Below are 12,714 nucleotides of genomic sequence, written 5' to 3'. Positions count from 1 at the left end.
ATTAAACTTCCACAATGAGCTAGTCATTGGGATATAAATGAAATAATTTCTATTTGCAAGAAGCTAAGAATCATTGAATTTCAGAGTTGGAAAGGACATACCTAAAACCCATACCAAAAAAAATATTCTTCTATACAAAGTAGTCTTTTAGTCTTTGGGGAAGTCCTCCCAGGGGGTAGTTCATTTCCTTTCTAGGCAGTTTCTAAGACCTAAGGAATTACCCAAGGCACAAGAAGTTACCTAAATTTCTCATAGTCAACACAGTTACTAAGTGTCAGAGGTGAAGTTTGAATACAGGTCTTCCTGATGCCAGGCCAAGCACTCTACCCACTATTCCATGCTGCTCTTTCCATACACATTAACTAATATACATGTTAACACATAATCACAAAGATATAGATATATATAATTCATATGCATATATATGTATATATATACATATATATACATATATATGTATTTGCCCAAGGCCACACAGCTAGGTAATTATTAAGTGTCTGAGACTGGATTTGAACCCAGGTACTCCTGACTCCAGGGCTGGTGCTTTATCCACTGTGCCACCTAGCCATCCCAGCTTTGGGAAGTTTTGCAGAAGCCACAGATAATACAGAATAAATTTAGAAACTCAGAAATTCATAAACTATGTATAATATTATATAATATCAACATATTTTATCTTTTAATACCATAATAATTCAGGTTTCTTCTCTAGTATGAAGGGAGAGCCAAAAAATTTTACATGGATTTTCCAGATTGTGTGGGGTCTTCTCCTCATCCCCTGTGATGTAGAAAGAATAGCTATAATCATATACATATAGACATAACACACACACACACACACAGAAACAAACCTACTCTTTTCCTTCCTGACAATCTCCTCCTACACTTTGGCCACCATCTCATACCCCACTTTACCACTTCCCACTGCAACCTTGGATTCTGCCTCTGGAACTCCCCTGGCTCTAATAGGATAGCTTTTGACTTATCTCTTAGGAAGCTGGGCCCTCTCCTCCAAGTTACTTTCTGACCATTTGTAAATCAAGGTACTTTTTTACGTGTAAACCTTCCACATTAGAATGTAAACTTGTCAAAGGCAGGGACCATTTATCTTGCATTTTATTTCAGCATTTAGCCTCATAAGCACTTATTAGTGCTTACTAAAAATTTTAACTTTCTTTCTTTCTTTCTTTCTTTCTTTCTTTCTTTCTTTCTTTCTTTCTTTCTTTCTTTCTTTCTTTCTTTCTTTCTTTCTTTCTATCTGTCTCTGTTTTTAAAATATATACAACCCCTTTGCACAGTTATACTCACACACTGCCTCTATCATATCCACAGAACTGTCTTTAGTAGATTTCTGCCCCCTTCCAAAAAAAATTAGCCTCCCCATTCTCTATTCCAAGAATCACAAATCCACACATATATAAAATTGATTGCAAGGTTCTTTCTTCAGAGTGGGAGTGGGAAATGCAGTTGAATTTTAGGCACTATAGTCAAGAGTAGAATGTAATTGTCTAGGAGGTAAAACTTCTGATTCTTAATCTTGTTTTCCTGATTTCTTCTTTAACTGACAGTGAATTTGATCAGTTTTCCTTCTGTAAATTGGAGATTATCATCCCTGTCCATCTCCTTGCTCACTGAAATGCTGCAAGGTGCTGTTGGTACAATGAAATGATCATAGAAACATTGAATGTCAGAACTAGAAGGGACCCTAAAGTTCCCCAAGTCCTTATTTTACAAAAGAGAAAGCTGAATTGTAAAGAAGGTCGTGACTCGCCCAAGGTCATATAACTTGATGGGGACAAAGCTTTTGCCAGAACCTGGTTCTTCTTACATCCTTAGATAATAATAATAATAATAATAATAATAATAATAATAATAATAATAATAGTCTTTTCCATCTACAATGTCATGAGCTACTTTGCTGGTAAAAAAAGCAGTCAGTGTCCCACAAAGATGTGATAGACATATCATGTCTCATACATAGATCATCCTCTGTTCTTCTCTCCCAGAGGGATGACTCCAATTTACAGAAGGTGGCTCCGGAGAACAGATATTTGTCAAGTATTGTAGAGCCTTGGGTCAGAACTTGACCTAGCTCTTCTGCCTATTGTTTAGCATGTCCCATTGGTGGGTAATTGGCTTTTCTGGTGTATGTGTTTTCCCATAATAATAAAGTCTATAGTTCGCATTTATATAACCAAAGGCAGTATGGGTATAATGGACAAAGAATAGAATCTTCAGAGCAAGGAAAATCTGAGTTCAAGACCTATCTATGACAGAGACAGGAAGTACAACCTTGGAAGTCACTTAACCCTTTATTGTCCTTGATCTAAGATCATAAGTTGCAGAGCTGGTACTGAAGGATTTTCCTCATTTGACAGTTCTCAAAACCTGAAAAATCATAGGTCCTGCCCCATTCTCTATTTATATGACCTTTGAAAAATTGCAAAATCACTTAACATAAATTATCTCATATGATTTCCACAACACCCCTGTAAGTTAGATATTATTATTCCTATTTTACAGATGAAAGCAATAAAGTTCAGTGTGACTAAGTGGCTTATCTAGGGTCACCCAACTATCATGTATCTGAAGATAATTTGAACCCAGATCTTTCTGACTCCAAATACAAAATCCTTTATCCAATGGCATGTTTTTAAAGTTTTGATTTTTGTATCCTAGTCCTGGCCAACTCCCTACCTTTATGGAGCAGGATAGAAGGCAACCTGCTTTCCAATAGCCTCTCTCATCACTCCCTTCTCTTTCCTATTATCTTAGAGAGGTTTCCAATTTTACCCTTCTTCTTTTCTTGGGAAGAATTGCATTCATTCAACCAATTAAATCCCCACACCTCTCATTTTCATTCCCCCTGGCTCTGGCAACCAATTTGTAACAGCCTCTCCAAAGCAAGGTAATCACTACCCTGAATGATACTGACAGTACCGATTAGTGCACATCAAACTTGGGAATTAATTGCTGCCATAGGTTGCCTGTAACCAGGTAACCCTCTTGTGGCAGAGATGAAAAGATAAGGGTGGGAGACAGATCAGCAAGTATTTAAAGATGTGCTGGAGTCCCCTGGCACAGATTTAGGTCTTGAGTCAGGATAGGTAAGCATGATTTGGCTTTCCCTCTCCCCGCTTCAGCTTCCCTACAAGCTTTCCTCTTTTGTCTGGAGAAGGAGAAGAGAAAACATCAGCCTTTGGGTTACCATCTTCTTGCCTCCCCAAGTAAGCCTGTAGCCTCATCCAAGTGAAGTGCTACCTATTAGGGGTGCCTCCCTATGTAGAGAGGTAGGCTTCTGGTGTCCCATGGGTATATACGCCTCTTCTACCACTCATGATATCTTCTCCTACTTGAGATATAGTGAGAACAGGCTCCTAGATCACAATGAAACACAGGCTTCTAAGTTTAGCATATCATTGAGCCTCTAAATTCCTTCTAAGGGAAGTGGTTAAGAACCCATGGGGTTCTTTTTGGGTGAATGGATGTTAAGTGGAGGAGGAAATAGAATTTCCAGATGGAGAGATAATACCAAGTATAAATCCTGCTCCAGTTGCAAGAATATCCCTTAACATATCTATATCTATCTAATCTATCTCTGTCTCTGTCTCTGTTTCTGTCTCTATCTCTATCTCTATCTCTATCATTTATCTATCTATCTATCTACCTACCTATCTATCTATCTATCTATCTATCTAATCCTGGAGCCTAGGAGTGTTAGAGGTTGGATGGAGCTATGACCTTGATAGAAAGAACAGGTGCAGATGGGCTTCCTGAGATTGAAGAAGAGAAAATGAGAAAATGATGAGATTCAGGGGCTGGCCTTTCACAGAATCAGAGGATTTAGAGCTGGAAGGGAACTTAGAGATAATCTCTTCTAGCTCCCTCTTTTTACAGATGATGCACCTGAATCCCACAGAGGAGAAATTCCTTAATCAACATTATATAGCCAGAGGATAGGACTTGAACTCATCTCCTCCATCTCTGAATTCCCTGTTATCCTGAATTTATTTCCAGCCATCATGATGTCTTTAGCCAAAGAGCAAGGTGATCAATGATTGATTGTAAAGAGGTGGAGACAAAGATGGGGTTTACCTGTACTCCAGAGAGAATTTAGTTAGTTCTCGGTTGTTGTGCAGCCACTTGAACTCCAGAGGCCAGCTGCCTTCTGCCATGCATGTAAGCACCAGGCGGTTCCCTTCCAAATGCACTTGAGTTCGGACAGGCTCTGTCTTGAAATATGGGGAGACATCATCTGCGAAGCACAGAGTGACATAAGTTGGCTTAAATGATCTCCTTTTTATCAGAAAAGAACATACAACTGTCTCTTAAGTTCTTTTTGTCTCTCTGGTCCTCCTCACTTTGTCACACTCCCTTTCCCCACACATTTCAACAGGCCTATAAGGACCAGAGGTTCAGGGACAATATTTAGTTCAACTCACTTTATAGATGAGGGAATGGAGGTCCAGAATTATTAAGTAACTTGTCCAAGGATCACATGATTCTAGGGTCAAAGATATAGCACTGAAAGGGACCTCTCAGACCATATAATCTAAACCTAACATTTAAATTTTTTTAAATTCTATTTTTCTTCTGAACTTCATAAACACCAAAATAAATGACCATTTTCATTGACATAATAGAACAGAAAAACAAAATTCTACATGAAACTGCATTATATAGAACTTGCTTTTCTTTTTAAATATATGGTAAGTTCAATATGCAGCTTTCAAAGCTGTTCTGCTTTTCTGTGTTTCAATGACATGATTTCCTTCCCTTTTCTTTCCCTTACTTGTTGTTCAGTTAATTTAGTCATATCTAACTCTTCATGACTCCTTCTGGGGTCTTTTTAGCAAAGATATTGGTGTCATTTGCCATTTCCTTGTTCAACTCATTTTACGGATGAGAAAACTGAGGCACACAGAGTTAAGTGACTTTCCTAAGGTCATGCTAATAAGCTAATAAGTATCTGAGGTCATATTTGAATTGGGGTCTTCCTGTCTCTGGTGCTCTACCTACTGTGCAACTCAGCTTTCTTTTCCCTATCCCTATGTTTCTACTCCTCTCACTCCACCCCAGGGGAAAAAAAAAAGATAAAACAAAGCCCTTGTAACAAATAAACCTAGTCAGATAAAACACATTCCTCTATTTTATTTGTTGTCATTTTTTTGGGCAAGGCAATGGGGTTAAGTGACTTGCCCAAGGTCACACAACCAAGTAATTATTAAGTGTTTGAGGCCTGATTTGAACTCAGGTCCTCCTTACTCCAGGGCCAATGCTCTATCTAGCTGCCCCTCATTCTTCTATTTTGATACATTCATTTTACAGATGAGATAACTGAAGCCAAGGAAGGTAAGAATTGAAGCCTGGAAATCATAGACCTGGAAATGAAAGGAATATCTGAGAATACCTAATTCTATCCACTCACTTTGCAGATGAGGTCACTGAGGTCCATAAAGATTAAGTGACTTGTCCAAAGTAACACAGGTTGAAAGGATCAGGATTCAAACCCAGGTTCCCTGACACCAATTACATTTTTCTTCACTGAATCACATTTTTCTATCAGCTCAATGACTCCAATTCAGTGGGAATTCACTTTTTCAAAATACAGGCAATTGAAGGTACTGAACAAAGAGGGACTCAGGAGCTCAAGAGTTTATAAGATGGCTAATTTGCTATTCTCAACTCAAAATAACTCAATACATTTTAGAATTTTTAGGTCTTCTAGGTTGTCTCTTAAGAACTTTGATCCACTGAATTATATGAAAGCAGCATACTTCATAGACCTCTTTCCAGGAATGATGACACCTTTTGTCTTCTCTACCCCTATTCCTTTTGGGAGGCCTCAGACCACCCATCTCAGTCTTTACCCCTCCCTGTTCCCCACCTTGCCCTATCCCATTTTGGGGAAGGCCTGAGACATGCACTGAGTGGTGGTCAGACCATCTGACCAAGTTTGTATCAGGGAAATGATTGCTCTCATTGTTTCTGCAGATCTGAGTTCTTGCTAAATCTAAAAGCAAAGTCACTGTAACCCCTCTGACATGATTAAGTTAGCCCCCATGGAGCACATGCTCTTCACCACTGGAGATAATGCAATTCTAGCCCCGAATCTGTCTCCATCTCTGCTGACATCCTTCAAGGGATGGCAGACAGTGAGACTTGTTAGGATAACAACATTAGTTTGCAAATGAAGTTGTGGGGCCCAAACTCTCTAGTTCTCCCTCTCTCTTTTTTTATCTTGGCCAATAAGAGGGAGGAAACATCAAGTCTGGTAGGGAAGAAAGAATGTAAGGCAAAGAGAAGAATGAGAGAGTGGATTTGGGTAAGTCAATTCATTGCCTAGTCCCAGTAGTGGTGAAGGGAGAGAATTGCCCTCAATTTCCCATGAGGCAGAGGGAATGGGTGGGTGTAGAAAAATTATACTCTCAATGGGTAGGAAAAGGATCTGCCCTTCAATTTTTTTTCTTTTTTGACTCAGTACAGGTAACTCAAGAAACCATTGCTAAGCAAAAATCAAGTCAACAAACATTTAAGCATCTACCATATGTTAGGTGTCAAAGCTACAACAAAATGAAATAAGATAGTCCTGACCCTCATGGAGCTTATAATCTATTAGAAGAATGGACAAAGTTAGAATGAGCCTAGGGTTATCTTAGAAAGCCCCTAGTCAGGGACAACTAGGTACCAGTGGATAAAACTCCTGATCAGGATGACCTGACTCCACATCTGGCCTCAGATCCAAGCTATGTGACCCCGGGTAAGTCACTTAACCCCAGTCACCAGAAAAGGAAAAAAAAAGGAACCTAACTAAATTGCTAAACAAATTCTGAATCCTGGATCCAGGACAAGCAGGTCATCCAACCACTTGAGTACCTTCAGTTTCAGAAAACTCTCTACTCCCACCTGGAGGCATTGTATTTAGAGACAACTGTGAATATGAGGAAGATATTCCCAATCTGCCTTTTTCTCTTGGGAGAATCAGGGTCTTGCAATAGCAGGTCTTGAATATAAAAGGAGATTCAACACCTGCCCGTGATAGGGCCACCTTCAGTTGGTCAGTGAACTCTCTTAAATTCTCTCCAATGAACAGAACAAAAGGAGTTGCCTTCTCAGGTTGGGGTGGGGGAAGCTAAGGAGATGAATGAGATGGAAAGTCATTTGGGTGTGTCTCAAGGTTGGGAAGGAATAGATATGGAATTCATGCCAGACTGGTCTGCCAACTGTGGCTGGCCAGCTGTTCAAGGCAGAGGCCACGATGGGAGATGCTTATAGGGGATTTCTGTGGGTTCCAGAGAATTCTTCCCTTACTCTCCTATACCTTTTTAGTAAACTGCTTATTCCATAACTCCAAAAGTCCTCCAGTTTGTGCTATTGGGTCTCAATAGAACAGCCCCTCTCCTGATCCATCTTAGAGTTTGCGAGGAGAGGGAAGTGTGGGAAGGGAGGAGGAGACAATGGGCATCCATTTACTAAGGAAAATGATATATTGAGGTAAACTCTACTCTCAACTGAACAAATGGGAGCTTTTCCTGCTTCAAAGGCACATTCATATTCCCTGGCAGCTTTCAAGAACCCTTTGAATCCGTTCTTAAAAACCCTCCTTTAGTTCCTGTCATCACTTGTTTGTTTTAAAACAATAATATTCTCAGCCCCCAAAGTGATTAAATCCCCTCGATATGGGGAATGACTCCAAGCCAGGAATAGTCAGAGGTAGGCATACACACACACACACACACACACACACACACACACACACACACACACAAAAAAACAGGTTCCCCTCCCCCTCTCCTAATGCATCCACGTGCACAGTCGCATGAACACACACTAGAAACCCACAAACACTGTTAGCCTTTGCAAACTTGCCTGCTGGGCAATTTGCTCCCAGGTAAACACTGATATTTTATTTATCTGGCAAACAGGGAGGAGGCAGAAAGCTGAAATTGTCCATATCTGGATCTCAGACTCACTGTGTCCAAGGGAACAAAGAGGAAGTGGTTTGTTCTCAGGAAACCCAGGGTGATATTAATAAGTGTCTACACTTTCCTATAGGTGAGCCCCTTCCTCACTCCCCTCAATGAAGTCGGTTTATACCAGAACCTGAAAAATATTCTCTCTTTTGGGGTCCAGGAAAAAAGGTATACCATAGGGCTGAGTATAACCATTTGTTTTTCCAGGATAAGCTGCTTCAATTCAGAAATACACAGATACAGATGTTATGAAGGCAGGAAGTAGTCATTTACCAAGCACACCCTATTATGTGAAGGCATTGTGTTAAGTCCTCTATAAAAATCATTTGAGTTTCATAATAACCTTGAGGGGTAGGTGGTGTTATAATCCCCCCTTTACAAATGAGTAAACTGAGGCAGACAGAGGTTAAATGACAGTTTATTAGATGTTATTACACAATTATTAGATGTCTGAGGCCACATTTGAAATCAGATTTTTCTGACTCCAGAACTAGAGCTCTATCCATGGTCTCAACTTGCACCTCTACATCACTTAGCTGGGGGAGTTGTTCAGGCAATGTACAACTCTTTGTGATTTCATGGAACACATTACTGATGATGTTTTCCAGGCAAAGATATTGAGGTGCTTTGCCATTTCTTTTTCCAGTGGATTAAGATAGTTAAAGTGACTCACCCAAGATCACATAGCTTTTAGGGGTTTGAGGTCAGATTTGAGCTCAAGTCTTCCTGACTCCACACCCAGTATTCTATCCATGGAGCCATCTAACTGCTCTCCAGGGTGGGAGTAGAGAAAAGCAAAGTTAGTTAGGGGCAGAAGCACATGTAGGAGTAAGGGAACAGGTACCCTAGCTTATCACTTGTCTGAAGGGTACAGAATTCTTCAGCTATAGCAAAATCTTTAAAATTATCTATTAAATTATAGAGAGGTTACAATGTATGTTAGTATATATATATATATACAAGTAACCCATGTCATTATAATCAGATTTGATTAAACAGTAAAGATTTATTAGATTGGATAATATGTGCTGGGGTAGCTAGGTGGCTCAGTGGATAGAATGTTGAATTTATAGTCTGAGTCAGGAAGACTCATGTTCATGAGTTCAAATCTGATCTCAGATACTTATTAGCTTGGTGACCCTGGGCAAGTCACTTAAATATTGCTTACCTCAGTTTCCTTATATGCAAAATGAGCTGGAGAAGGAAATGAAAATCGACTCTAGTATCTTTGCCAAAAAAAAAGCCCCACCCAAATGGGGTCATGGAGTGTCCTTAACCTTGAGTAGAATATATTTTATTGGTTATATATAAAATGTGCACAGATTAGCATAGGGTAGTATATGCAGAATAATTTAAGGTGCAGGAGTTGTATGTGTGGGGAGAAGAAAAATGGGATGGGAGATGAATGAAGACTTTCCAGAAAAACTGGGTCTTTATATCCTGAAGTGGGGTTCCTTGGGTCTTATTCATATTTATAAAAATCAGAAGTCAGAATCAAGGACCTCAAATGTCACTTCTAACTCTAAGTCTGTGATACTAATACAGTATGTATATTTGGGCACATATAAAGGTAATATTTAAATGAGACGTCAAGTGTATAAAACTGTCCTTGATTTTACAGTTAATGGCTCAGACTCTGTGAAGTAGGATAAGGTTACTTTCAAAAAGAAGAAGGTTTTTATATTACTTCCCTGGTAAGTAACCTCCCTAGGTCTGGGAGATTGTGAGATAACTTTTCCTGGAGGTAGAGAAAAAAGAAGCGATTAATTTTGGAAGGTCTTTTCCCTCTTGAACTTTTTCCTTCCTATACTCTGTTAATATGATCCTTATATCAAGAAATCCTGATATAAGATCCTTTGAATGATGTTCCCTCCAAATCCCTAGTTTTCTAATTCCTCATTCTTCTCAACTTCCATGCCCAATTGCTATTCATTCTCTCAGTCACATGCAGGAATTGACATACCCTTGATCTTTCCATCACTCACAAGGCTCCAGTGCTATGTTCAAAAGTTCCAAGAGCCTTTCACCAGTTAATAATCTATCATTCCATATCTACCTATTCCCTTTCCTAAATCTATTCATTGACCTCACGATGATGGTCACTTCCTTCAAGCTTTGATATTCTCCCATACTCTAACCTCACTTTCAATTACTTCTAATCTTGTACTTACAGTTATCCAATTCATCTCTACACTGTCTTCTGCTCCTGCATCTTTTGTCCTGATGTGCCACTGGTGATTATACCTCGCCAATGCCTAACTCTGGATGATTCCCACCATCTGTCTCCTTTACTCCTAATCACAAGTTGCCATACAGAGTTGGAGGATATCATATAACCAAGTTACTGAGTTTATGACAAATTTTTGTTATCTAATCTTACCAAGATAATTTTTTTTATATCTCCCTAATTGATTCCCTAGTCCACTTGTCAAAATGAAGTTCCAAATCTTCTCTCCTCAAGCCTTCCACACTATTTCTTCCACTAAGCTAGGGCTATCCAACCTTAAGTTATCTTAAGGCCACGTGAAATTAATTATTTGAGGGCCACACCCAGAATTAAAAAATACAGTACACTAATATAATAGTTAATTTGTGGTCTTACCTTAGTTAGGTTTAGCAAGCACTACAAAAAGTCATAGTACTTTTAACTTCTTAGAAAGTGGGGGAATGCATGTCATCAATATGACAGGCATGGAGAATGAAAGCAAACACAAAACAACAAAGTGACAACACAACAGTACAAATATAGGTGCATACTGACTAGTCTGCATTGTACAGATGGAACGCATCCCACAGATTGATTGAAAATTCTGTGCAATATGTTCTATCTGTAATACTGCTTAAAAACAGAGATTATTTATTAGTGATGGAATTTAAAAAAATCTAATACACATTCCATGCAAAGTATTATTATTTTTTTGTTTGTGAAAATTAAAACTCACAGGTGGGCCACATGCAGCTTGTTGGTTGTATTTTGGACAGCCCTGCTCTAAGCTGACTTCTCCCCATATTTTCTACCCAAATACCTTTTTTCTTTTCTTACAAATTTTTAATATTTTAATATATTTTTACATTCATCTAATTTCCAAATTCTCTCCCTTCCTATAGATTCTCTCCCATTCATGGAAAAGTCAAGCAATAGATACATGTCAAATAATGTTAAACTATTTCCATATTAGCTATGTTGCAAAGAAAGTAAGAAAAATAAAGTGAAAAAATTATTTGCAGAGTTTTATCAGTTCTCTCTCTTGAGGTGGACAATATTTTTCAGCATGTGCTCTTTGGAATTATCTTAGTGATGTCTTGATCAGAGTAGCCAAGTCTTTCACAGTTGATCATTACAATACTGTTGTTATTGTGGGCAATGATCTCCTGGTTCCACTCACTTCACTTTCATCAATTCATGTCTTCTCAAGTTTTTTTTTAAAACCACCCCTTGTGACATTGCCTATAGCACAAGAATATTCCATCACAATTACAACTTGTTTATCCATTCCTCAATTGATGGACATCCCTTCAAGTTTTAATTCTTTGCCTCCACAAAAAAGTTCCTTGTTCTTTTTCTTTGATCTCTTTAGGATACAGACCAAGTATTGGTATTGTTGGGTCAAAGAAAATGTAATTGTATAGCCCTTTGAGCATAATTTGTTCTCCAAAATGAGTATGGTACAGCTTCATCATCAATGCATTAGTGTTTTTGTTTTTTCCACATCCCTTCCAGCATGTCATTGTCTTTTTCTTTCATGTAAGTTAATCTGATAGGTGTGACATGGAACCTCAAAGGTGTTTTAATTTGCATTTCTCTAATCAATAATGATTTAGAACATTTTTTATGTGACTATAGATAGCTTTGATTTCTTCATCTGAAAATTTCCCATTCATTTCCTTTAACTATTTATCATTTGCTCTCTCTATTCTTTATTGAGACTATTAAGATTCTTCTTCCTTTCTCCTTAACTCACACCCCCCTTGACATTATTTCTTGAACTCCTTTACTACAATCTTTGATGAAAAAATGAACCCTCTCTCCATGATCAGACCTTGATGCTATTACTGTTTATCTTTTCCAAAATATTATCCTCTTCCTTTTCTCTCACCTTCATTCTCTCCCTATCTATTGACTCCTTCCTAGATGAATGCATTTAAATATTCCTCATTCTTAAAACAAAAAACAACAAATCCTCACCATCTCTTCAAGCAATCTCTTTTTTCCCCCTTTATCAGTCAATATCCTAGAAAAACTATACTCATTCTTCATACTTCCTCTCCTTTCCTTGACTTATTATCCCTTTGAAATTTGGGTTTTGAGTTCCATTACCTAACTGAAAGAGCATTCTAACTTTGGAAATCATCGAGAGAGAGGATAATTAAGCTCATGAAAGCTGATAAAGTTACCAATGGCTGGTATCTTAATTGCAAAGTCTGAGAATGTGATGTTGTTGACCACGTTCTCCATCCACATATACTTTCTTTTGAGTTTTTATAACACTGCTCCCTTTTGGTTCTCTCCCCTTACATGTCTTTGTTTACTAGATCACCATTCATACCAAACTTGTTAATTGTGAATGTACCTCATGGCTCTGTCCTGGTTACTCTTCTATTTTTTTTCTCCATACTTTCTTACTCCGTGAACTTATCAGCTTTCATGGGCTTAATTATCCTCTCTCTCGATGATTTCCAAAGTTAGAGCTCTCCAGCCCTAGGCTCTTTTCTCAGCTCCAGTTGTACATCAACTGTCTAT

At 38.4% G+C, this 12,714-nt stretch overlaps 1 protein-coding gene across 2 annotated transcripts in view; it reads right to left on the bottom strand.

Moving 5' to 3' along the window:
* SDK2 (sidekick cell adhesion molecule 2) overlaps positions 1-12,714 on the bottom strand; it is a 442,394-nt gene that overhangs the window by 232,927 nt on the left and 196,753 nt on the right. For both annotated transcript variants that reach the window (XM_074224650.1, XM_074224651.1), the window contains exon 2: positions 4,096-4,255. In XM_074224650.1, coding sequence (XP_074080751.1) covers positions 4,096-4,255 — 160 coding nt within the window. The remainder of the gene's footprint in view (positions 1-4,095; positions 4,256-12,714) is intronic.

Source organism: Macrotis lagotis, chromosome 2 (assembly GCF_037893015.1).
Source record: "Macrotis lagotis isolate mMagLag1 chromosome 2, bilby.v1.9.chrom.fasta, whole genome shotgun sequence".
Classification (NCBI taxonomy): domain Eukaryota; kingdom Metazoa; phylum Chordata; class Mammalia; order Peramelemorphia; family Peramelidae; genus Macrotis; species Macrotis lagotis.
The sequence above is the reverse complement of the archived record's forward strand: the minus strand, read 5'-3'. Positions and strand labels throughout refer to the sequence as shown.